Source organism: Hylobates moloch, unplaced genomic scaffold (genome assembly GCF_009828535.3).
Source record: "Hylobates moloch isolate HMO894 unplaced genomic scaffold, HMol_V3 SCAFFOLD_5, whole genome shotgun sequence".
Taxonomy (NCBI): Eukaryota; Metazoa; Chordata; class Mammalia; order Primates; family Hylobatidae; genus Hylobates; species Hylobates moloch.
Genome location: NW_026652280.1, coordinates 34,691,988 through 34,719,769, shown reverse-complemented (window position 1 = coordinate 34,719,769; position 27,782 = coordinate 34,691,988). Strand labels below are relative to the sequence as shown.

The window sequence follows — 27,782 nt, the reverse complement described above, 5'->3', positions numbered from 1 at the left end:
GTGCGGGGTGTGTCAGCCCTGTTCATGCTGCATGGCAGTAGAACATCCGTGACGCCCTCTCTGAAGTGTGACTGAGCCACAAGTGATGAAGGCCATGGGGAAGAGTCCACAAGCACTGGGATGAGAGAGAGAGAGAGGAGTTCAGCTCTCATCTTCATCACTTTCTAACTGTGTGGTCTTGAGCAAATGACGTAACCTCACTGAGCCTCAGATCCCATACCTTCAAAATGGAATTACTGTGTCTACTCACAAAAAGAAATGTGAGGAATAAACAAGATTTATATGATGCACCTGGCACATGTGAGCATTTATTATAAGTTTATTATTATCATCAGTCACCTATTCCATACTGAGTAATTATTTATTATTTATTCTTTTGGGGTATTTGGTTATCTTCCAACATGACATAGAACTCAGCAAGAGAAAGATTAGTTCTTTTAGTGTATGCTTCTATTGCAAATGTTTCTAAATTGCTCCTGAATCTTCCCCCTTGGCTCTCACCTCCAAAACTTGATCATTCTTGGTGCAGAGGACCCCACGATGTTGTCCAAAAGTTGGATCTGGAATGTTTCTTTAGCACTAAATCAGTGGTAAAAACTGCAACATTAACTCATGACTTATCATGGAGTTTGAATTCCAGTCACCCATTGGGATCTTTAAAAATGCATACAACTCACAAAGGACTCTTGTCCACGTGGAGAGATTAGACTTCGCCTTCACTTAAGGGGGTCATCAGTCCCACCCAGCATTGACATGCACCCAGGTCATGTGTACAAAGCTTTAATTAGGCCCAGATGGCTTCTTTTCTTTCCTTTTTTTTTTTTTTTTTTTTTTTTTGAGACAGAGTCTTGCTCTGTTGCCCAGGCTGGAGTGCAGTGGTGCGATCTCGGCTCACTACAACCTCCGCCTCCTGGGTTCAAGCAATTCTCCTGTCTCAGCCTCCCAAGTAGCTGGGACTACAGGTGAATGTCACCATGCCCAGCTAATTTTTGTATTTTTAGTAGAGGCAGGGTTTCACCATATTGGTCAGGCTAGTCTCAAACTCCTAACCTCAGGTGATCTGCCTGCCTCGGCCTCCCAAAGTGCTGGAATTATAGGCATGAGCCACCGCGCCTGGCACCAGATGGCTTCTTATATCAGGAATAGGTGGAAGAGCCCCCAACTTCTTTGCTCTGAAAAACCTTTGTATAAAGAAGCAGCTTTCCTGGCTTCTTCATTCCCCAACTTCTCCTACTTCCCAGACCTCTAGGCAGCCTCACTGACCATGTCAAAATTAAATCAGAGTAAATGTTCATTCCAAACCCTTTGTGTTTTTTATTCACCATTTGGTAGACACCTGTCTATTCTATCCAAGGAGAGTGCTTGGTTCTGGAGACAGGTGCATACTCATAAACGCCTATCTCCTGCCTTCAAGGAGCTCCCAGCATCCTATCAAAGGCACAGGATCTATTCAACCTTGGGATCTATTCTATTAGGTGTTGAGGGAGTCCTGAAGTGCACTATATAACAGCTGTCCTCTGGACCTTCGGTCTGGCTGACGAAGCAGGGCACATATTGTCATCATCATGATCATTACCATTATCATCATCACAGTTAAAGGAATTATTTACCCTTCAACCCAAGAGCTATCTGAAGGACAGTGTATGCTAAGCGGTAAATAAGTGGCATAGATAGAACATAGTAGACTATTTCAGAGAAGGAGGGCCCAGGAAAGCTTCCTGTAAGAGGTGAGTCTTCATTTGGATGGTAGTGATGTTTATGTTCTGGATTGGCACAGAGAAGTGGGATATCAAACTTTACTCAGGCAGAGTTTATAAATAGAGGATGAGGTCTGGGCTGAGATCTTGCTGTTTTAGGGAGATGCAACTCAGAAAGTTACCAGAAGTGGTGGTCAAAAGAAGCACATAAACTGTTAAAACACCTGGACTCAGCTCTTCTGGCCACCTTTGCATCTTTATTGTTCTTTCTTCTCCCAGTACGAGCCTACACGGTCTCTGTACCAGCTGTGCATCACCTCAGGTGACTTCCTTTATCCCTTCCTCTCTCCTGGTCTCTTCCTTTTCCCCTCTCTCTTTCCTTCCTTTTACACACACAAGTGCCAGCCAGACATATAATATGCTTTTTTTTTTTTCTGGATCTCATTGTCCTCTTCAATAAGATGAGAGAGTGTTAGAATCCTTCATGAGTCTAACATTGAATGAGTCCTGCTTGCTTTCAGTCTGCCATCTGCTCCATTCTCTAGGTTGAGAATGCTAGCCTCCAGAGGTGAAACCTGGGCCATGAGCCTCTCTGGGGACCTCCTCAAGGTTGCCAAGCCTCACACAGGCGAGGCTAACACTTGCCATCCCTGGGCTCTGCTCCTGGAGCCCACCCTCTTTCTGAGTGCCAACAGCTGCCTGCCCCATGTCCCAGGCTCACGGCCTTCCACGCCTTCCCAGGTGCAGGCGGCTCTAGGAAGCGAATAGGAGCCTCAGCTTTGATCACACACACAATAACCTCAGCACCGAGGCATCCATCCTAATCACTTTTGATTACAAATGGATTAAATGGGACAGCAGCTGCACAGAGCTGCTTTGATTCAGCCCCGCTCAATAATGAGATGCACAGGCACAGGCTGGTAGGCTGCAGCTATCAGCCCCGCCCAGCCCTCAGCCCATCACCTTCAGGGGCTCCTCTGAGTGGTAGGCAGTGATCAGAGACACAGGGGTCTCTGAAATCAGTAACCTCAGTGCCCTCAGCCTCTTTTGAGATCTCCTCATGGCCCACCTACATGCTATACTCTGCCAGTTGTGCCCCCAACGTTCTGCACCATTGCTGCAAACATGCAGCTTGGTCCCTCCATATTCCCATGAGGCTGGGTGTGCAGCCATGGGTCAAACAGCAGCTGCTCTGCTTAAATGAATCCCCAGAGGGTCCGGGGGCTCTTCCCCTCCTCTATGCCCCATATATGGCCATGTGATCTATCAGGGCTGGTAGGGATAATAATATTCTCACTAATATCATTTATTGGTATAATAGGTATAAAGCACATTCATGGCCTCCATCCCATTTTATTTTTCCTCAAATCCTGTGAGCTAGCCAGGATTTGGAGGACCTTATTTTCAGAAATAAGGAAACTGAATTGCAAGCAAGTAAAATGGCTTTTCCTGGGTGCCTTTGATACCCATTCTGATTCTTTGGGGACCAGCCCAAGCTCTGTCATTCTCCTTCCCCTCACTGGAGACTGTCCTGAGTGTATCTAATTTCTGATGGTGAAAGCAGTGATCACCATATGTGTCTATTTTTGTATACAGACTGAACCACTCAAGGGCTGGTGAGGTATGAGCAGCTGCCTTGGCTAAATTGCAAGGCTTAAGGGAGGGAAGGGAGATAAGTGGAATTCAACCCCAAAGCCAAGAGTCCTCTGGGCTGGTGGATGCACTAACAAATTTGACCTTGGGGCATTTAATGTTTGGCCAAAATAGTTTGAAAGAGCAATGGGGAATTCCCTGTTTCTAATAAAAGCTTCATAGAAGAGCCAACATTTCCAGTCACCTCCTGCCCACCCTTGCCCTAAGCCCAGGAAGGCAAGTTGCCAACCTTATGCTGAGGTGGCCACTTGCAACTTGCCCATGGTAATAGCCAACGCCCCTCCACATTGCCCACAGCTCTCACATGTGAAGAGATTTAGAGGGCCAGGTGTAAGGGAGAGGAAGGGTACAAAGTTTAACACCAACAATTTCATCTGTTACTATGTGTCTTCTCCTTATGATCTCATTTTAGTGGTCTAAGTTGAGCCTCGCCATACCCGTTAAAGATATCACAGGATGGAGGGAAGACTAACTCATATTTATGAGGCACTGACTCCTTTGTCTCATTACAGACATCTAAACATCCCCATCCAAACATCCCTGTGAGGTAGCTAATGTTACCCACCTTTTATGGATGATAAACAGAAACTTGAAATTCAGCTTCTAAGAAGAGCTCATATCTGAACTTGAGTATGATTGGCTACTAAGCATGTGTTACTTTGCAGAACACACTGCCCCATCTGCATTCTAACTGCACAGGTGAATAAATTAAGCTGAATACATGAAATGATAAGTAACTGGAATAAGGTCACGGTGCTAGGTCATGACAGGATTTGGATTAGAATCCGGGAGTCTTAACCTCAGTCTAGTCCTCTTTCTACATTATAAACTGCAGGGGCTCTTCCAATGTGCAAATTACTTTTTCCTGCTAGAAGCCTTCACCATGATGTTCTACCTACCTGAAGTGCCTGTCCCACAGCTCTTCAGTTAGCAACTTCTACTCATCTTTTGGGGCATGGCTTTATTGTCACTTCCTCAGGAAAGCCTTCCTTGACCACTCTCAAATTCTACATCAGACCTGTCTTCATTAATTCTTTTGTCCTACCCATACCTTTTTTCTCATTACTTTTTCTTGAACTTATCACAGCTCTAAATTATATTTGGTTTTCACATTCAAAATAAATGCTGTCTCCCCTAATAGACTCTTGGGTTCCCTGAGAGCAGGGCTTATATATTATTTGTTCATTGGTGTATCCCCAGAATGCATCACAAGGCCTGGCACTTGCAGGGGCTCCCTAAGAGAAAGTTGAAATTCAGAATGAATGTGGCAAGCAGATTTGAGGGGGAAATGAGTCTTCCGTTCCAAAGAAACTCACAGACATGTAGACCCACTGGAATAGGTCCAGGTGTAGCAGACTCATTGCATTTATCTGGGATTTACCCAGGTACATCTTGAATTCTTAATAATGCAGATTTCTCAACGTATTCTACAAGGTGGGTCAATCCCAAACACCTTTTGAGTCTCCTTCCCTAAGACATCCTCAATGTATCCAGTGCTGCAGCCAAGACAAGCTATGTATCAGCCCACAAACCCACTGTGTGTTAGTGTTCTGCATTGAGGCTCACAGCACTGAGCCAAACCAAGATGTTCATGGGCTATTGACCATGCCTACCCTACCACCTACCCACTCCACTCTTCCCAACATCAACAAAAATCATTCTTCAACCTTCTTAGGCAAAAACCCTTGGCATCATTCTTCACTCCTGTCTTAACCTCTCATGCCATAGCTAATCCGTCAGCAAGTACTGGGGGCTGTTAAGACAACAGCCAGTGGGCACTTTTTTTTCAGTGTATCTCAGATTGTGCCCCACATTGGTTTTTCTCCTCCATATTACCCCCCATATCTCTCAGAGTCATTCATGCACCATGACCTATACCTCTTAGCTCTGACCTAATGGCTCTTATGTGATGTGGCCTCACTCTGCTGTCACCTCCTACCACTGCCCTTGCTCTTTTTCTCTGCTCTAGGGTGCCAATCTCTTTTCTGTTCCACCAACACTTTGAGTACTATTCATGTCAGTAACTTTGCACATTCTATTTCCTCTTTTGGATTGCTCTTCTCCCAAATACCAGATGGCTCACTCTCTTCTTTCATTCATTTGGGTTTCACTCTAACATTCCCTCCTTAGAGAGGCCTTCCCTGATCAGCTTATTTAAAGCAGCATATCCCCTACTCTGCTTTTTCTTTCTGCTTTATTTCTCTCTTCTTTTATTATAATTAACAGGTTATATTGTTATGATCATTATTTATTGTTATTATTTTACTTCATTGTTTGTCTCATTGAAAATAAGGACTTTGGGGTTTTTTTGGTTTTTTTTTGTTCGTTTTGAGGTTTTTGTTTGTTTTTTGTTTTTGTTTTCATTTTGCTATTTCCCCACATCCTAAAAAAAAATATTTATGGAATGAATTCATTGGCATCTTTCACATGAACTCCGTGCAAAAGTCTGACTACCGTCACACCAGGATTGGCACTGAGGACATGGTAATTCCTGAAGTTGTTGGGTTGCCCTGTTCCATACAAGTTACCTGGACTGAGTTCCAGACTAGTTGTTGATGTCTTAAGTGGACGGGCTGATGAACACACCAGTGGTGCGTTGGGGCCAACTCATGCTAGGTGGCAAGAGCCAGATGGGCACATCTCTTTCCAACTCTGCACTCAGTGACTTCAGGCTAGTAGCTTGACATCTTGGGAGTATTTACACTATGGAAATTGGCAATTGCCTCACAATGGTGATTACCCCACCCAGAGAGCCAGTTGTTGAAGATTTTCCAGTACATGACTGGTTAGTTACAGTTACTCTCACTGGCATGGTGTGCACATATCTGCCTGCCACATTGAGTGGAAGGCTTTTATAAGCTAGATGATGAGTGATGGCATTGGGATCCGTGTTCAAGAAGAAAAAGTTGAAAGCACTTGGGATATTTTGCCTGGGCGTGTCATCAAAGGATCAGAGGCTACTACTGGAATAAACAGGCTGTAGTGTGTGCCTATGGGCAAGACTGGGGAGCAGCGGGAGAGGATGAGTCCTCTAGTTTTGGTGCTTGGATCTAACTTCAGTCATGGGGCCTAGAAGCTGTTGCTTAATTCATCTTTTTTTTTTTTTCAATCTGTAGAATGAGGTTCACATTCCCTATTTCACAGGAAGATCATGAAGGTTAAAAAACAAGCAATTAGTTCCTGCTCCCCAGAACTAGAGAGACAAGTTTCAGTGAGGCATATTTCAAATGCATAAAGGTAGAACTTGTTAAGGACTATTGCTGTGTCACTAAAATAGCAAGTGCCACTTCCCCAAAGTGCTCAAGCTGGGCTCCCATCTGTCAGAAAAGGTGGAAAAGGGGATTCCTGCATTGGAGGAAGGCTGGTCTGGATTATCCCTTCCATGTTAAGACTTCTAAAGCCAAGAGCATGTCCCTGGGCAAGTCACTGCCCGATTTTTTGCCTCATTTCCTCCATCTGTCAAACCAGCAGGGAAGTTTCCAGCCCTTCCTGTTTTTCATTGTTGTTGGGATGATTACCTGAGATCATCCTTTGAAATATTTCTAGGTTGAGGGAGTAAAGCTATTTTATCAATCTCATAGCTTACTACTTTTGTTATATTAAAAATGCTTTATATCTTGAAATAGGACAAGACTCTCTGTGACTTGATTATCAAGAATGCCTGCCATTTGCACTTAATAGATTGAAAGGGTAAATACTTTATTTAAAGCAGCCCTATTGCAAAACTCTTATAAATTTTATGTGGAAATAAGCTGTGTTTGTTGTAATTGGAATGCTTATTAATATCCTATGAGGTTGAGGAAAGCCTTAGAGTGAGTAGAGAGAATGGCCACTGCTGTTAACATGCACATGTCTTTCATTGCGATATGGCAAAGGGAAGAGGGGAAAGAAGTTGGTATTCTTTTCCACTTCCTTGATGTTCTTCTTTCCTAGAGCCACCCTTGCTTTGTATAGCTCCCCGTGTAGCAATGGTTCTTATGCTCTCCAAATTATGAGCCTCTCTCACCTCTACTTTCTAGATCTGGAATTTCTCTTTATCAAAAGAGCTGAGTTCTCCAATTTTTCTTATCTAGTTATAAGTGAAGCACAAACAGAAATCCTGAGAATAGTTGCACAGCGATTGTGGTGTAATTGACAAATACTGGGTTCTTTATTAAAACCAGAGTTAAGTAGAAAGGGTTGTGGAGAAAACATGAAACCTCTTCTTCTATGAAAGACCAGTGAGAGATGAGGGCATGGCTCTTCCTAGAGATACAGATAGGCTTTGCCAACTCCTGTTATGTCAACAGCCCTACCACTCCACCACTTTTGCTGTGTTATCTGTTCCTCAAGTGGACTGTGGGTAATCTCTCCCTTTAGTAATAGACAAGGTATATGAAGCCTGATAATGCCTTTGGTGAGTGTCGGGGCCATCCATAGCCTATCCAGTTTCAAAGGCTGTCAGATCAGAAAGGATTGCACAGAGTTCTTCATGTTAGAGGTGGGGAATACTAAGGGTCTGCAGGGATATGACTTACCCAAGGTTGCACTCTTAGTGAATTGCTGAGTGTGTCTGCAAAAGTGAACATTGCCAGTCCCTGCGGTGGGCCCTTCATTTGTGCTATAAATAAAGGGTTTGGGCATGTGATTACTAAAGGGCTTTCAGACTAACTTCGCAGCTACTTCCAGTCCTGCTGATGTAGCATCTGTGTGTTACATTCATTTTGCTCAGTCTCAGTGGGCAATGTATAGAGAGATATCCCCCAACTGAATCAGCCAGAAATTCTGGACAGGTTTGGCCAAAAATGGGTAGACTGTGAGTCATGCATACATGTGAGTTCTGGGAGAACAATGAAAGGATATCTTATTTGGAGAAGAGGTCTGGGGAGATCTAATCCACATTTGACTGAGATGTTTCGGCATAAAGAAAACCTTCATTTCCAGATACCTCTGTGAGATGAGCACAGAGTTCTTGAGAGTAAAATCATGGAGATTATTTTTAGCAAATGGATTGGTTGAGGCAGGATTGTATGAGACGCAAATACACACATACATAGCCCAGAAAAGCAGAGTTACTGGCGACACAGCTGTTTCCAGAAGCTGTTTCCAGAAGGTATGAAACACAAGAGGGAGATTTTTAACAAAGGATGAGGAAGTATACATGCCAAGGAGCCAGACTTCCTTGGAAGTTGTCATGAGAAGAATCTAGTCCTGTTTTCCAAGGATGTTTTGTTTGCCTAATGCACTGAGAGCATCTTTAGAAGCTGTGGCAGATTCTGCAGAGTATCTTCAATGGTGAAGAATCATTTTGAAAACAGCCAGCTGTCTCAGTCCTCAAAGAGCTCCCAATGCTAAGGAGTGGCAGGACCGAATCCTGGCATTTGCAATGCCAGTAACACTAACGCAAGAGCAGGGCCATCTGTGGAAGGCATTGCAAATTGATTGCGCAGTTTTCAAATAGCAGTTCAAAGATATTTTCATTTCAACCAATGGCAAAGCATACAAGCAAGCAAGTTCCAGTTGGCTTATTAAAATAAACAAGCAAATAACCTGATTTAATGTCTTTGAAAATACTCAGTAATATTTCTGATAAAAACTGTTAGCAGAATTATTTGATAGACAAAGACTATATTTTAAAATTTTTATTTTGTGAAGGTTGTTTTTTGCAAAGGAGAGGAAGAGCTTGCTTTTCACCTCTCTTCTCTTTGGTGAAGATAGTTGTCTTCCTTGAAGGCCCTGCCTCCTGCTGTCCAGCTCCTTCATTCTGTCAGGCACAAGACTGTTCTTGCCACCTGTGCTCTTTCTAGATCTCATGCTGTGTTGGATTTGAAGATGAAACAATAGCATGTTTCCTACCTGTGGTAATAGAGATGGCTTATTTGGGATTTTCTACTTCTCTGTATTATTAAAAGTTATAATACACTTTAATATTATTAAAAGTAATAATTGCCCACTTATATGATCATGATATCACTCTTGGGATGCAACTATTTCCTTCCCATTATTGGTTACCATCTGTGATGGTGTCTGGAACTTGGCATGCCATTGCTGGAAGGAAGGAAGGAAGGAAGGAAGGAAGGAAGGAAGGAAGGAAGGAAGGAAGGAAGGAAGGAAGGAAAAAAGGGTGGGAGGGAGGAAAGAAGAGAGGGAAGAAGGAAAGGAGGAAGGAAGGAAGGATTGGGGGAAGGAGGGGGAAGGGACAGAGGGTAAACTTGCTTAGGGAGGGAAGATACACATGATAATTAACAATGTTCATAGCAGTGTATAGTACAAAATCCTTTGGTCACCCAGATTCAGGAATGAAACTCCTTTGAACAAAGTCAGCTTGAGTTTAGAAAAATTTGAAGGGAAGATCAAGATGGCAGAGACAATACCTTAGATGCCTACCTCGTGGGGCTGCATGGGGCTAATGGAAAGTCTGACTTTTACCTGCATGGTGAGTCACCTGAGGCATGGCTGGCAGTGGTACCAATGTCCCTGGGGACCAGGCTGCCTCCTTGGCAGAGTAGGGAGGGAGATAGCAACCTTCCATGAAGGGATTCCCGAGGGGATCATGGATGGCTGAGACAGAGAACTGGACTTTCCGTGATTCAGAGCTATGTTCAAATTCCAGTTCTGCCACTTTTTGCTGTCGTAACCTTAGGTGAGTTATTTAAGCAGTTTGAGCCTCAGTGTGTTCAACTATAAACTGGAGAAAATAATACTATCTTGCACTGATAGTGTGAAATTTAAGATAGAAAATGACGTTAAAGTACCTACCTGGTACAAGAACAGGCTAAAATAGGTCCTGAGACAGAAGAACAGGCAAAAGTAGGTCCTGAAAAATCATAGCGACTTTTCATATTGTAATAGCCACGAGTTCAAGATGGGCTTTCTGGAGGAGATTCTGCTATTTTACCTGCAACTTTTACAATTATAGAAGTTATGGCTACCTGCAACTACAAGGTTCAGTTCATTGAGTTCTGCCTGGCTTTATCCCTTTCAGATACCCACCTGTAATCATGATTAATTGCTCCAGATTTGGCCGAGGGACCCAGATTCTCTGCCAAATTGGCTCCACTAAGCTGAGGAGCAGAGCTTTTGACTTCGGTGCTCAGATACTCTCTCAAACAAGCACCTTCTGGCTTTCCCATTCTCTGCCACTGAGTGAGCCCAGGGGTTTAAATCAGTTTCCTGGGATTCACCAAGGGGATGAATTAGAAAGCTTTGATACTCTTCTTGGGCCAAGTGAGCAGATCATCTGGTCAGTTCTAAGCAGAAATTCCATAAATGATGAGAAGAAGAGGAAAGCGAGGGTGGATATTCCTTCAGCACCCAGCTTTGCTTGGCATACTTTCAAGGAGGGAATCCTCCTTTATTGGCTTTTTACGGACTTTGGAAACAGCCCACAGATTCTTGCAATGTGATTTCTTAATTTTGTTGGAAGGAAAGGACCTACAACCCAGATTGTGCTCTTGAGAAGCAACATATCTTTAGCTCTTTCCTCTTTTCTTACATTAGTTGTTCTTTCCCAAGCATGTATCTTGCAGAACTTCAGATGAAGAGAGCAGGCATACTGCCTGCAAGGTTGGCCAGGCACAGTGGCTCATGCCTGTAATCCCAGCACTTTGGGAGGTCAAGGTGGGCAGATCACCTGAGGTGAGAAGTTCAAGACCAGCCTGGCCAACGTGGCAAAACCCTATCTCTACTAAAAATATAAAATTAGCCAGGCATGTTGGTGCGTGCCTGTAATCCCAGCTACTTGGGAGGCTGAGACATGAGAATTGCTTGAACCCTGGAGGCGGAAGTTGCTGTGAGCCAAGACTGTGTGACTGCACTCCAGCCTGGGTGACAAGAGTGAAACTTCATCTCAAAAAAAAAAAAAAAAAAAAAAAAGTATAAAGAAAGGAAGGGAAGGCATTTACCCCATGAGTAACTCATGCACATATTAAAGGCAGTATGGTCTTAAAATGAGGTCTGGTCATGTGTTCAATCCACTCCTAGTAGGAGACGACTATCTTAGCATCTTTAAAGAGATAATCTACTTAATTATCTTTCCCCAGGTAAATTCTATTAGCACTGAGAATGGCTTGCTCATGCATGTAGTATCCTTCTCTGTTAAAATATGGATTTGCCTAATTTCTTTTTTACAAAGCTTTAATTTAAATAGATCTTAACATGGAAGTCCAATATAATATACCAATAAAAGTTATATTATTCTGAATAAAGAGGGGTTAAGAGCCTGGAACTCCCACCTCAGTGCCTCTCACTCACCTCATAATTCCCAAGGCCCTTCCATGAAATCCAGGGCTTCTTAGGGCACAGTTTGAAAACCTCTGTCTTGTGGATTTCCTTTTACTTTTCTTTTTTTTTTTTTTTTTTTTTTGAGATGGAGTCTCACTCTGTTGCCCAGGCTGGAGTGCAGTGGCGCAATCTCGGCTCACTACAACCTCCGCCTCCCAGGTTCATACTATTCTCCTGCCTCAGCCTAGCGAGTAGCTGGAACTACAGGCACCTGCCACTATGCCTGGCTAATTTTTTTTATTTTATTTTTAGTAGAGATGAGGTGTTAGCCAAGATGGTCTTGATCTCCTGACCTCATGATCTGCCCGCCTTGGCCTCCCAGAGTGGATTTCTTATTCATCATTCATTTCAGAATGTTAGATACAACATGGACAACCTGATAGAGCTCCCAACAGTATACATACCCAAGGTAGCCAGAGGCTCATAAGATATTATGATGTAGTGAAAAAGAACATGAGTTAGCCAAGCCAGGCTCAAATACATTCTATCCTCTATCTACTAATCCTGAACGAACCCCAGAGACTACTTTAGTCTCTTGAGCCACTTTTGACTGAAATGATTAATAAATGCTGATATTAACATCCATATCACCAGTTTCTACCAGATTTACCTATGTAAACTTCTCACCCAAAACCACAGAAGATGCCCTATATAGATGCCCAGTTTTCTTGCATCTAAAAAAAAAATTATATGTCAAGTTTTAAAAGGGTGGGACAAACTTCTGTAGATTCATTAAGTTCAAATAAGTTTCTTTGGGTTCATTAAGTTCAACATAAAACAAGACTCATCAGTGAGTCTAGCTCAGGGCATTCGGAGGTCTCATCTTTCATGTGGTCTCTAGTTATCTCTTCAATCTGAAAGGTGGAGGATTAAAGACATTTCCACCCAGAAGTTGAAATAGCTATGACTTGGACAGCAAGCAAATGTACACACCACTGTAAGAATATGGGTTGTATGTGCCAAGGTTACACATGGAGTCTTTATATATAAAAGCTCTTTTGGCTCCATATCTGGGGGATTTTGTTAAAGATCTCACCTGTAAATATTAGAACCCCATCATTTAAAGAAGCAATAAAAGAAAAATATAAGGAATCAAGACCAGGCTTGCTTGGAATTATGTACAAAGTTATTATTAGTCATCCTTGTTGCTCTTTAAGAAGGGAGCCTAAAATTAAGACTGGAGGTGTCAGTGATTTCAGGTTTAACCTTTAAAATTTCATGAGGCTGAGAGGATTTAGCAAAAGGACACAGTTCAGCTAGGATGGCAATTTTGAGTATATAACTTGCTTCTTAGGCTGGTGGGAAACCACCCTCGCGGTCTACACTACCCATCCACTGCCACCCCCACCCCAATGCCTTGGCCATTAGAACTAATGCCTTTTGAATTGGAAGATTGTTTACCGTTAGCTAGGGTGTGGATTTGACTTCAGCCTCACTGGAATGGGGAACTCATGTAGCAGTCTGAGTGGCCATCTGTCCAAATTCCTATTTGTAAGCTGGTAACAGATCCATAGTACAAGACTATCTCATTGTCCTCCCCTCTGACCTTCTGATTATCAATAGAAATTCTTCCACAAAGTGTAAACAAGCTCTTAGAGGTGTATATTTTCAGGGGACAGAGGAGATAGTGTCCCTCCATCTTTTCTCCAGCCTTGAGGTGAGAGGGATGCTTTAGGATGCTGACAGGGTAGGGCCAAAGGGAAAATGACGTTCATTTCATAGGTGGTAAAATGAGACCTGCATAGGTAAATGATCCCATGACAGATCCCATATTGAGTTGTTGCAGAACCAGGACTATGACAGAAGTTTGTTTGTTTGTTTGTTTGTTTGTTTGTTTGTTTCCCTCCAAGTCCAATGCTCTTTTCTATGACAGTGTTTCACTTATCCTTGGAAAGAGTAGCAACCTATTGGTTCCATTTTACCTACCTTATTTTCCAGTTTCCAGATTTCCTTCTGTGGTCCCAATGGATTTGTGGTCTTCTTCATGGTTGGTCATTTCAGAGCCTTTTGCTTGGTAGAAGCCCTCCTTAGACCCCTTTTTCTTTTCTCTGTCTTGACCCCTGACATATCTTACAATTCTTCCTGCCTGTTTCAGAGTCCCCAGTACCCAGTATGGCTGGTTATTAGAAACTTTCTTTGGGTTGCATACATAACAGTTAGATTTTTTGTTTCTGATTTTCCACTGGGTAAGTCACTTTATCTTTCTGTGCCTCAGTTACCTTTTACAATGGAGAGTGTGGGGCTAGTTCATCTCAAGCAGCCCCCTGCATACATATGATTAGATGTTTGTCTCGGCTTGCTGGAACAATTTTCCTTACCCGTAGGCTGTTCTGAACTTTTTTATGGGTTGAAGGGTTGGGGTGGGCCTGAGTTCAACTTCCATTCTAGAGCCAAAGTAAGAAGTGAGTAACACTTCACAAAATAAAGAGGGAGAAAAAGATTCGTTTCCTACATTGCAAATAGAAATGAGGGCAGATTGAAAAGAGGAGAGGTGAAATAGAAGGCTTACTAAATGAAAGGATGGTGCCTTTAATGGTAAATTTGAAAATGGGTCATTTGTTCTCCCCAAAGCCATCTTCACTCTGTTTCTTTACCTACCTACCTAGCTACCTATGCATCAATCCATCTGTCCATTCATGTGCCAGCATCCTTTGCTTTGGCCCATAAGAAAGGAGATAATCTGGGAAGAGCAAATGACTTGGAGTATCCCCAGGGCCACCAGTCTTCAGCTTGTCCAGCTGCATAAGATCCTTCTGGCCAGATGTTCAGCATGACCCACACCCTGCCTTTTGTGTCAGTGTCCCCCTTCCCAGATGCAAGCATCTGGGTTCAGCCAGGGCAATTGGTGCAGATATGTGAGGCTCCACTCTATCCAAATGGAGTATGCATTTTTGATAAAGGGCCAGCAGAGGGGACATGACATTTGTTCCTGGGGCAGGAGGACAGAGGGGAAAAAATGGAGTCACCTCCTCCCCTCCTGTGTGAAGGTTTAGAAGCTATAGAAGTTTGCAGGGAGAAGGGCAGCTGTTTGGAGGGACAGCCTTAGGCTTACAGAGGCCACAAGGGAATGCTGGTGGCAGCCGTACCATGGGTAGTTTTGGGTGGGAGACGCAAAGAGAGAATCCCATTCAGAGAACAGAATTTGAAAAAGACAAGGGAGCAGAATGCTGCTGCTTAGGAAGCTGAAGGGATTTCTACTCTCGCCTCCTTAGGACCCCACAGCATCCTTCATCTCCCTTCAATTCTCCTTGTTCTCCAACCCTGCCCTCAAGCTCAGAGAGAGAGAGAGAGAGAAAATAAGAAAGCAACCTGAATTTATGCCAAGAGAGAAACTGCAGCTCCTCAGAAATGGAAGGCAGGGTCATCCTCCTAATATTTTGAATGTGGACTGTTCCAGAGAGCAGCAAGACGTGTCAGGAATGAGATTGGTCTGAGCGGGGCCCCAGGAACACTGCCGGGCTCCACCAGGGAGATGAAAGAATTTTCTCCTTCCTTTGCCTTTTAAATGTAATTCTGTCTGTCCTCTGCACCCCACACCCTCTCGACCCTCTAGCTGGGAGCGGGGCAGACATTTAGCCATCCTGGGAAAAGACAGGATCCTTTTCATTAACTTCAGCCTGATTGGAATCCCTAGGGCCATGGCGGATTTCATTTTACTCCCTCTCTGCCTCCCTGTCTTGGATCCCCCTCAATCCCGGACACAGCAAGGCTACCATGAGCAGTGAACTGTTTCCCAATGGGATGGAGTTGAGATAGGGTTCAAGCAGGAGAGGTAGGAGAGAAGGGTCTGGGACGTGTGCTTTTCAAGGCAGTGGCTTTGAGGAGGGACATGTATACTTCCTCCCCATGCCTCAATTTTCTCTGGATTGCTAAGCAAATGTATCCCAGCTTTAGGATAGAAATCAGCAGCTGATTATGTCTGGTTGTCAACGCTGGACTGGACAGATATAATCTCAAGTGGAGATTTCTGCAGAGGTGCTTGGGGTTAGCAGACTTAACCAATCCCATTTTTAACTAGCAATGTGATCTTGAAAATGTCACTTATCAGCTTCTGCAAAATAGGGACTTAGTCTGGAGTTTTAAGGTATGTTTTAGTACCAAACATTGGTTTTCAACTGAAGTCTCATGCAAGAACCAAGGAAAAGCAGAGCCACTCTGAGTGAAGGTAGAGAGACAGGCACAGTGCAGGCCCTTTGTCTACACATTTTCTCACCCCGGTTTCCCAGCAGAGGTGGCTCCTGAACCCACTGGGGACACAATGATTTTCTCCTCTTCTCCAGGGACCTCCAACTGCCTCCCTCAGGCCCTGATACTAAGAATGGAACTCTTTTGCGATATCCTGATATAGGTGGTCTGTGATCTTTTCCTTTATTTCTGATCCACACCTGAGCACCATATATTAGTGCCTGAGGTTCAGCTATTTCTCCATCCCTTGGTGTGTAATTTGTAGACTTATGGGAAATAATCTGCTTTGAAAAGGGGAGTGCTCAAGATGCAGGGCTTATGTTTGGCCCAACAGCCCACGCATTTGGTTAGAGCGTGGTTAGAACCCAGAAAGGCCAGGAAGGCAGAAGGCCAGAAAAGCCAGAAAGGCAAGGGGTTGTGATGTAATGGTGAGGAAAGACACACTGTTGTACATACCGTTTCTCAGGACGTATTGTGAGATGTCACAAGCCTTGCCTTTGGTTGTTTCCCAGGTCAGATAACACCTTCAATGCATGCTAGTTTGTAAGTTAAACATTCCAAATCTCCCAAATAAAGGAATCCAGATAGAAGTTATTTGAGTTCCATCCCTAACATTATATCCCTGTATCCTCCCACACATCATCAGATGCACTAACACATCTGAACTGGGATGGGCCCATTTAACATTTTACTGTTTCAGCCAGTGCAAGGGGTGAGACCACTATCTCTCCCTGGTGATGGATTTATTCACCATTCAGCTTCTTTCCCTTTTATACTGTTCTTCCTTAAATTTAACCTCCAATTTCTACACTGAAGCACCACCCAATATTCTTCTAGTAAAACCTGTAGCGGCTGGAGAAGAGCTTGTCCCCAGTGCCTGAGTTGATTAATTCATTCAAATATTTGAGTGCCTCCTTCACACAGGAAACATGCTAGGCGCTGAGTGCTGTTTCCTTTTGTCGGCTTGGAAGATATCTTAAGCCTGCCTCTCACACTTCTGTTCTCTAGGCTCAGCAATTTAGGTATTCTGGTCCTCACCTCTGGGCTGACAATATTTCCACTTTCCTTTTAAGTCATTTGACAAACAGGTTATTTAGTGACTAATTTTATGTCCAGACTCTTCTCAACATGTTGAGATATGCAAAATTTACTTAAGATAGAAGCCATAATGTTTTTAGACAGGGTCTTGTTGGGCATGTTCTTGTTAGGTGAAAAATAGACGAGTAAAAATACACACAACAGCACGAAACAAAACTAGGAAGATCTCTGTCTTCTGCACGCCCAGGGTCTGGAGAATTTGAGCACTGGTTCCAATATACTAACACATGTTGGTGGGCGTGTTCCTGCACAGGTCACTCTCATACCCGTACCTCATCCCAGCCTTTTATTTTCCCTCCTTTCCAGCTCCATCCGAATCTTATGCCCAGCCCAAGCTAGAGGTAAAGGTTTACTGATAAATTCAGATGAATAAATGGTCATTATCCATTAAATACAAGCATTTCTGGAGGAAGAGTTAGTTAAGGGTTGTTCACCAGGATACATGCTTTATGTTACTTTCTGTGTCTCATTTGACTAATATTCTGGCACTCAGCTTTTTTCCCATGCCGCATCTCCTCAACAAATGGTCTCCAGTGTGCTGTAATTCAGAGGCATTTTATTATAGAAGAAAAAGCATGAGCTTTGGGAAAATATAGTTGGGGATTTAAATCCCAAATACATGTACTAGCTGTGAAACCTAGGAAATGTTACTTAGCTTCCATAAATCTCAATTTTCCCATCAGTAAAGAGGAGATACTTTCTGTCTCACGAAGGAGTTGTGAATATTAAAAATGAAAGATTACGTAAAGCAGCACCCAGTATGCCAGCCACCCAGGTGATCCTCACCGTATCCTAATTCCCTACCTTTCTCCTTAAGGTAGGCTGTGGCTGGCACTTAACAGATGCAAATGGAGGTGTGTTAGGATTGGCCATTTCCTTTTTCACATCTTTGCTCTTGCACCTGCTCCCACCTGAAGTGCCTTGCCCTGCCACCTTTCCATGTGAAATCAAGGCCAAATGCAAGCTCCATCTTATTTCAACAAGCCCACCCTGACTGCTCTTGCTTCATTTCCCCAGTCTGATGCTCACACTCGACTGCACTCTGCTCCCACTGATGTACACATGTCTGCATGTCTGATTCTTCCACCAAACTGTAGGTTCCTTAAAGGCAGGGACTAAGTCTATCATTACATTTGACCCTTAGTTCCTAGTAAGTGGCCTAATGTGTTGTGGCTTGGCTGTTTCATTATCATCAAAGGGGTCAAACCAGCTCTCCACCAGGATGGTGCTGCCTGCCCCCAAGACACCTTCCACATGGGGGGATCTAGCCTGCAGGATGGGGAATGGGGGGGTGGGGAACAGTGCAGCTTTTACCCTCTCCACCTCTCTTCTGCTGGATCCTAGCTTCAACATCACTTAAGCACCATTTTTGGCAGTCATTTAAGGAAGCTAAAAATTCCAGTTGAGCTTTTCTGAAGGCTGGAGGCCCTGGGGCTCAGCATGACTTCTTCTCTTTCTTGACCCAAACAAAACATTGTTACAGCAAACATGAAGTCTTTCCTATTTTTCACAAATGCTCTCCAGGCCTAACAAAGCTAGCAGTCACCCTCCTTGAATCAAAATAAGCATCTGCCTTTTTCTCTTTATCTCACACTTTCCCAGCATTTATTGTAAGAATGTGATTATTTTGCTAGTTAATCATACATTTTTATTTAATGTTTTCTTGTGCAAAACCCTGGAAAGGATGCAAAAATATTTAAAACCTTTAGTCTTTAATATTGATTAAACACAGAGGTGCAGAAAGTACATATAACTGACTGTTATTCTTTTATATTGTGTATGATTGTTCGAAGCATAAACGATAAAATCCTAAATAGTGTATAAAATCATAGGCAACATATGACAAAGGGAAACTGAGTCACATGTAGCTGTGAAGAGAGTGTCATTTTCACTGAGCTGATTTTTTTTTTTTTTTTTAAAAAGAAAGAAAAAATAATCGGGTGCTGTGGCTCACACTTATAATCCCAACACTTTGGGAGGCCAAGGCAGGCATATCACCTGAGGTCAGGAGTTCGAGACCAGTCTGACCAGCATGGAGAAACCCCATCTCTACTAAAAATACAAAAATTAGCCGGGCATGGTGGCGGGCAGCTGTAATCCAAACTACTTGGGAGGCTGAGGCAGGAGAATCGCTTGAACCTGGGAGACGGAAGTTGTGGTGAGCCGAGATCATGCCACTGTACTCCAGCGAGAGAGAGAGAGAGAAAGAGAGAGAGGAAGGAGGGAAGGAAAGAAGGAAGGAAGGAAGGAAGGAAGGAAGGAAGGAAGGAAGGAAGGAAGGAAGGAAGGAAGGAAGGAAAAGCCCTCTTAGAGGAGATGGACCTTTGTCTCTGAAGCAGTAATTCTTGTATCACAGACCACTTTGATAGCAGGAAGAAAGCCAGGGCCCATCTCTCTCTAAGGAAATATATACATCTATAGATTCACACATACTTACAATTTCAGGGAGCCATGGACCTGATGAAGGCCATCCATAGCCCATGGTTCCTAATTTAAGACCCTCTGAAGAACTGACAGCACATAGAAATAATTTAGAGAGAGCAGCAAGAGAGAGGTGATGAAGTCAGAGATGGAGGACAAAGTGGGAAGGCCATTGAGCCTAGATTCCCAGTCCAGAAATCTCACATTTGCCTTCTGCGATCCCACTTCTGTAGCTCTCATCCAGGCTATGGTAAGTCCATTGCTGGTCAGTTGTCGTGGGGATACTGTATGCAAACTGAAAAGTGTCACTGAGAAAATTTCTTTATTCTTTTTCAGCTCCTCACAGCCAGTGACCTTGCAGCCAGTGACCTCAAAGGATTTCAGCCACAGGTAAGTTCCACTGATGCTTTTATGAAGTTTGGAAGAGTGAAATGCTTCAGAGTTTGGTTGTCAACAAGCACCCTTGGGGCCAGGACGGAAACCCCAACCTTGGATTTCTAGCTTCTTTCCCTTGAAATGCCAACTGTGAGAATGACCTGGTAGCTTGCTCTCCTCTTCCACCTCCTCTCATTCCAGCATGGACAAAAACCACCTCTTTCTGCTCTTTCGTTCCTAATATTCTATAGGAGAAAAATACATAGAGATCAAGATGCTTGGAATGTTAAGTGTTGGGGATTCAGCTTAGGAAAGGGTTAAACCAAAGGCGGCAGAGGGTGGGATGGGGTTGGGGTTCTCCCCTGTACTTGTCTCTTTTTGGACAGGACACTCATATTTCTGTAATCTTTGTGGCAAATGCCTCACAGTCAAGGCCTGATAGCCAAGTTAATCTCAGACCCCTGCAGAGGCAGACAGTTGAGGTTTGCTGATCTTGGTCAGGAAATGGGCCACTGTTATCTCTGGCCAGAGTGGTGTTTGGAGGTTACTATGGGCAAACTGTGTGAGGGTGTAGGCAAGGGCTTTCTGGAGACTTTTTTGCAGGGGTGAAGATGGACATCATCCTCCCTGTCTCTGGAAAAGGAGTCCACACACAAACATGTAAACACCAAGACACATACACATAAATCTCAGCTATACAAAAGCCCTTGTTTGCTCACATGGAGCCTGGTGTAGTTAGAACATGTACATAAAGAAAGATAAATCCAAAGGTGATCATTAGGGGACTCGGCCCCTGCCCCTGTCCCCCTTGCAAAGTGAAACTTTCTGTCACCCTTCAACTCAGTGCCTGCTTCAAGGTCTCACAGTGCTGTACCTTTGTGGGAAAATACATTATAGCTAACGGCAGCAAACTTCCAGGGGTCGAGCACATACGTTTCTAATTGCAGGAATTTCATATATTTGGGCATGTTTTCTTCCTTAAAGGTGTTTCTCATCCAGGAGCCCACTGCACCCTCCCTACCCTTCTCCCATGTGAGCCACATCCTGTGCACACCCTCTCACTGCTGAGGAGCCTGAGGACCCAGTCCTGACGCAAAGTGGCCCCAGATCACAGAGAGCTAGGAACAGGTGACAGTGGGAGGCTAGAGGAAGAGAATTAACAGAATCAAGGGCACCGTTGGTGAGAAGCAAAGATAGATTCACACACCAGTGTGGGGTGTTTTCATCTCACCTTGTTGATCCTCCTGTCTGGAAAGTAATGAGTTTTTAAGACAGAGATGGCCAGTAAGCCTTTTTTGTCAACCATTGAAAACCTTTAATTAATTACTTATTCACATATTTATACAAACTTCCCGTTGGGCTAAGGGAATGTGAAACAAAAATAAAAGAAAATCAACATTTACCACCTACCCCACTCACGTCTGCACCTACACTCATACGTGGTGGCAATCCCAGGTAAATATTTTGTTTTAATCTGAAAATTTATAACATTAAAGGAAATTGCGTGGTGCTGTTTTAGTGCTTGAAAAGGACACCCGGTAGAGACTGAGTTTATTGGAGTTGTGTGTGTGTGCGTGGTTTTGGCATGGTTTCCTTCGGAGCTGAACACGTTCCCTCCATGTTTGTTGACCTACACTTTTAGATATTAGATTTAAACTAATAGAGCAAACTTCCCAGTGAAGGAGAGGTTAGATATATTTGAGGTTCGTGCATAACATTCAAAGGCATGATCCTAGAAAGGCAGCTTCCAGCCTCCCCCACAGCCAGCCCCACAGCTGCCAGTACAGATGGCTCACTCCTCTGGTTCTGTTCATCCCTTCCATGTTATTCCATGTGCGTGTCATCACCCTGAGGCTAGAAGCATAAATGCATATTTTTCACTCCTCAGGATGCCTGTTCTTGAGGCCAGGAAGTCCTGGGAAACTTGTGGCCAGGGTGTAATGCCCAGATCAAAGTTAATTCTCTAGTGAAAGTCTCAGATGTGTCTCGGGTCAACAGCACCCTTTTGGGTGCTTTTTAAAACAGAAACAGAAAGCTGTCCACAGGCTTTGCATTGCCCCCTCCAGCCCCACTGCACCAAACTGCTGGCTTCTGTTGTTATTTTTCCCCTTCTCTCTTTGGGTTTCAGATGAAACTGAGTCCCACACAATAATTCATGGGTGTGTTTCCCTCCAGGACCCATCATTGACTGTCAGGAGGGGACTCACTGAGGAGCCCTCCCAGGGATAACTATCTGTCCTCTCAGCTTTTGCATAGTGCCCACTTACCACTTGAATGTAGAGGTTTTCTGTTTGTTTTTCTTGATGCTTATTCCTGCTTTAGATTCTTAAGGAAGATAGTTACAAAATCTTTGATGATTTTGAAAGTGTGTAGAGTAGTGACTGTATTGAGCTGGCTTTTCTGTTCATTTGTCTCTGTCTTCTCTCTGCATCCAGATAGAGAAAAGGAAGGTAAGGAAGTGAATATCTGCCTTTCTCCCCATGGTTATTGGTTACTAAAAATGCCATGCTCATTCCTGGAAATAAACACATGACTTTTCAAGATGAGCCTGAAAGCCCGTGTTTTCTAAGGTATTGTGTTTTAGCAGGTGGTGGTCTCCCCAGAGGCTGGTGAGCCTGGCCTCCGGGCCACAGGGTAGAGCTTCTCCTAAAGTCAGGCCTGGTGCTGGTAGGCGGGTACTATTCTTAGCAAGTTTTAAAGGCACAGATGGAAAAGCTTCTGAAATTCACACCTAACCCACCCTGACTCTTCTACCTCCAAACACATCTCCTTTTACCTTCTAACATCCTGTTCTTCTTGCCTTTTGAAGCAACAGACACACTTGAGTACCCTCCTTTCTAGGTCTTTGGGTTATTGGAAATGAGAACCCTCACTTCCTTTTGTTGGTCTGGTCCCCTCCATTCCTAAGAGGAATAAGAGCTGACATCTAATTTTCTTTAGTAAAAGCCCAATAACCATATGCTTTCCTCTGCATTTTTCTTTTATGCTTTTTTTCCACTAATATAAAAGTTGTAAGTGTCCATTGTAGAAATTTGGAATATACAGAAAACCATAAGAAAGAAAATACACTATTATTTCACTTCAGAAACATACACAATGACGTTTTGGGGTATAGTCTTCCGATCTTTGTTCTACATAGACACACACATCTGTTTTTTTTTAATGGTCATATTTTATGTGCTTTTTTGTTACCTTATTTTTTGTTGGTTTGCATGCTTTCCACAACACTGGAAAATCAAGCAGCTAGCCATGCTTGCACTAGTTGTTAGTACCATCATTCATTTATTACCCCCTCTTGCTGGACAACCCATTCCTTTTGCAGGCTGAGATCTCCAGGAGCAATCCAAGGCAAACGCTGGGATCCAGTGCCTTCATCTAGGATACAAAGAGCATCCAAGGCCTCTTGGCATTTATTTATTTATTTACTTTTATTTCTCAGTTCCTACAAGAATGTGCAGCCTGCTTAAACTTTGCAGTAAAGTGCCCGTGGGTGATGCCCACGTGCTTGTGCACATGCTTACGAGGTGGGGGAATGTGGTAAGGAAATAGCCATAGCATGGGCACCAAATTCAGATGCAGGTCCTGCATGCCCAGCCACAGTGGTGGAACAGTGATGTGACAACGAACGTCCCCCAGAGGAAAGCACAGACTAAAGGATTTGGTCTTCACCTGCCACATAAACCCTCTATTGTCTCAGAGAATAGTATACTTCCTTTAGGCAAAATGGAGTATTATTTCAAGTGTGGGGCAAGTGTAATGGCCACCTATGAAGGGTGGCTATTTTTAATGAGTTTCTAAACTGTCAATTGCTACTATGGTCAAGGGCATGCTGTGGTGGAAGATGAGAAGAGAGTAAACCAGAACACACAGGAAAACATGTTCTAGTGCAGAGAAAACAGAACTTTCAGTCACTTAGTTGCCATTTCATTCAACAGGCATCCATGGAAGACCTTTCTGTAGGGCTCCCAGCTATGCACAAATCCTTCCCTAGATGTTGACAGTTCTGGAATGTTCTGCCACCTTTATTAGCTTTGTGACCCTGACGAAGTTACCTAATGTCTTTGATCTTGATTTACCTTATTAAGCAAAGGAGTTGTGCAACTTATTTCACAGAGAGCATGGGCATTGATGAGACAATGCATGTGAAAGTAGGCTTGTATGCCTGAAATGCACAGTGAGGTATTGTTTCTTCCATTAGAGAAGTGCAGAATAAATTAATTAAAAATTCAAATGTAGAAGAAATTATATGTCTATGGAACGAGCAGGGAGGTCTTCCCAGCAGAGGTGTTGTTGTACCTGGGCCAGGATGGGTGAGGAAAAAGTGAGGCGGTGGACTTATTCCAGAGCAGGGGAAGCATGGATGAAGGCTAAGCATGGATGAATGGCGATGCTTGGGTACGTCTGGAGGCTTGGAGTGATTTAATTGTGGAGCCTCAGAGGAGAGCATGGTGGGAAATTATTTGCAAATTAAAGTGGGGTCAAATTTCAGATCTTAAAGGTCTGGAAAATGAAATAATAGGTTTTTTTAAAGTCTGAAAAATAAATTGGACTTAAAAATTAACTATAATTAAAGTTTTCATACTTACACAAAAGTTAGCATAATAATATAATAAACCCATGTACCTATTACCCAGTTTCAATGGTATGCTGCTAAAAAAGCCCACATTTGTAGCACTTGCTAATTTCTCTTGTGTAAATATCTCCATCATGACCAATTTTAAGCTACCAGTGGTTTAGCAACCTGTTGGCAAAGTCTTTGACAGTCAGCTCGGCACCCCAGCATGCCACTGGGATAGCTTTCACAATTGTTACCATTTTCCAAACTTGTCTATACTCTCGTCTACTTTGGTTTTTAATTTTAATTATTTGGGGGTATACTTTAAAACAAATCCCAGTCATCATGTTATTTCACTAATAAATAATTTAACTAACTTATCTAACAAATAAGGGCTTTTATAGAACAATCACAATGCTGTTATCACATCTATCAAAATTACCAGTAATTTTTAAATGTTTTCAAATACTCAGTCCATATTCAGACTTTTCTGATCATTTTTAATGTGCCATGTTTTAGTTGATTTGTCTGAATCAGGAAACAGAATTTGGATTTTTTGGAATCCATCTGAAGTCAATGGGAGGCATTGAAAGTTTGAGGCCAGAGAAGAGTCAGAACTGTGATAGATGAAGGTTCCACAATGGGTAGAAGGCATGATGAAACCAAGAGGGCATCCAGCACTCAGCCTGTGCTGTTGGTCCATACAAGGAGTAGGGGGGAATGAAGGTGGGCTGAGGACTGTGGGGGTATCACAGAGGAGATGAATGCCAAAAAGTTTGGTGGCAGAATTAGTGGACCAGCAGCTCCTCAGTAGCTGGAGAATTTGGGATGCTGTTAACCACAGTGAGGACCCACGAGAAGTGCAGTGTTCATTCCTGGAGTAAGAACAATTAAGTGTTCAGAGGAGGAAGGCTCAGTCCTCCTCAAATGAACCCTTACTCCACTTTCCTTAGCCGCCACAATTAGTCCTACTCGGAGATCGTCAGAGGACACAACCATCTGCAGAACAATCCTGGGTTCCACGAGTCCTCACCTAGAAGTTTTAACGCAAAACCCCCAAGTATTCTGTGAGGAGAAGCTACTTTTTGGGAAGGTGTGACTGTGGAGTTTCTGCATAGAGAGAAATCCTGGCTGTGCTTATCTCCCAACAGAAAAGGAAGGCTGAAGCAGGGCAGGGGCTGTGACAGCAGTTGATGTTTCAATGAGGGTCTATGTATTGGTTTGCTACAGATAGGTATTCCTACACTGGGAAATGGAAGGCAAGTGGGGGAGTTAGAGTCTTCCAACAGCTCTTTTATTTTGTAAAAGGGAATCTCTGAGTTCCCAGGTTGCTTGTTCTTCTAGGGTTGATCATGTTTTTCAGAACAAAATCACCATTATCTGATGCAACTCTAAATGGACATCATCAGCTGTCTACAAGTTCAGCATCAACACTTAGAGTAAAATTGGGCCGGGTGCGGTGGCTCTTGACTGTAATACCAACACTTTGGGAGGCCAAGGCAGGTGGATCATGAGGTCAAGAGATCGAGACCTCCTGGCCAACATGGTGAAACCTTGTCTCTACTAAAAATACAAAAACTAGCTGGGTGTGGTGGTGCGTGCCTGTAGTCCCAGTTACTCTGGAGGCTGAGGAAGGGGAATGATGGCCTCGCGGGAGGGGGGGGTTGCAGTGGGCCGAAATTCTCCCGCCACACCCCACCCGGGCAAAAAAAGAGGGACCCAACATAAAAAAAAAAAAAAAAAAGAAAAAAGAAAAAGAAAAGAAGGAGTAAAATTGAAGCTCTGAGTTTTCCAGGGCACTGAGCCTCGTTAGACTCAACTGGAGTTTGTGGTAATGCATGTTCACCCTGCTTTTGGCTCAATACACATATGCCAAGGACTTAGCATATATAGATGCCGGAAGGTGTTCTTTGAACTTTACGTGTATTTTGTCATTTAATCCTCACCACATTTTGTAAAATCAATAGGAGCATTAGCCCCATTTTACAAGTCAGCACACAGAGGCACAGGGAAGTTAAGGTCACCAAGCCCATATTTGCCAGAAGTGGGATTTGAACTTAGGTAATCTGGCTCCAACATCTGTATTCTTAACCACTTATGCTATGACATCTTGAATTAGATTTATCTCTACAGTGAACACAGACCAGTGTGACCACTGGTAAGATCAGGACAAGTGGCTGCCCCTTCATTTTTGAAGATTGTGTTGAGTTTCCTTGATCTTTGACAAGGGCCATGAAAAAGCAATTTCTTTATCTGAGTAATAGAGGGAATTGCTGCTTAGCATTTTGAATCCTTCCACCTTGGCAAATAGTTTCTTATTGTTCTCATTCCTGTCCTTCCCCAAACTCTCAAAGGGAGAATCATAGTGGTGTTTGTCCCTCCCACAGAGGAGGAAACTGATATGAGACAGAGGTAGGCAGGGCCAGCAGTGAGGATACAGGTTGCTTGTTTTGACTTCACCACTTAATATTTACTTTGCTGTTTAGGAAAGAGCCATCCCAAAGCAAAGCAGTGTATAAGGAAATCCTGCAGCTGCTGCTTCCTCACACCCTTCCACACCCCCACACCCCTATTTTAAAATGGAACGAGACACTAGAGACCATGAAAAGTTGCCATTCCCAGCCTTGGCTGCAGACAGGAATTTTCAGGGCAGTTTGAAAAATACGGGAATCCAGTCCTAACCCCTATAGTGTGGATTGAATTGGTCTGGGTGGGGTCTGGATATTGGTATTTTCAGAAGCTCTCTAAAATCTAAGTCAGCCTCCTCATTTTCTAGATTAAAGACTCCAGTAAGGAGGAAGTTTGGAAGAGAAGAGGAGGCCAAGGCGTCCCATTCAAAAAGCAATTCCTGTCCCAGGAACGTGCCATGTGCTTCTCATGCCCCCGGAACCCATTCCCCACAAAACCCGGTTCTCTCTCTTACTCTTCACTTTTCACAGTGAACCTACAGTCTGGGCACAAGAAGTATAACTTAGCGTGGATTCTGTAAAGCCCACACCTGTGGTCATTCCCTGTTCTTTTCCATTCAACAATTGAGACTTGCCTAAGATTGTAAACTAGTGAGTGACGGCATTTGGGCTTATGATCTTCTCTGCCTGCTAGCTAGACATTCTCTCTGGATCTAAAAGATAATCCAAAAAGATCCAGCTTCACAATGCTGCCCTGAAGAGGTAATGCATTAGACGGCCCCGATGCAGCATTCACTGTCTTCCAGGGCAGGCTTGATCCCATGAGTTTGCTCTAGGCCTTTTTTCTGGCTTGCCTTGTATCAGCTGTGCCATGGATCTTTGCTCTCTGACCCCATGCTATGCAGAGTATGGGCTCCAAGCCACGGCTGGCCTGTCAAGTGTGTGTCGCTGGTCCACCATGGGATACATTTAGAAACTTTTATAGCAATTTGACATTTTTGTGATATCCAAGCATGTAATTGTTTTCCTACAAATTTGTCTTATAGTATTTTACCAAAGTTTCCATACAAAAAATATGGATTAAGGACAAAGTATCTGGTCCTTCATCAAAGATCCTTTGAAAAGCTC

General features: G+C 43.5%; 1 protein-coding gene across 2 annotated transcripts in view; it reads left to right on the top strand.

Annotated features, from left to right (window-relative positions):
• Positions 1–27,782, top strand: part of SETBP1 (SET binding protein 1) — a 384,501-nt gene that overhangs the window by 173,384 nt on the left and 183,335 nt on the right. For both annotated transcript variants that reach the window (XM_032152417.2, XM_032152418.2), the window contains exon 3: positions 19,653–19,706. In XM_032152417.2, coding sequence (XP_032008308.1) covers positions 19,653–19,706 — 54 coding nt within the window. The remainder of the gene's footprint in view (positions 1–19,652; positions 19,707–27,782) is intronic.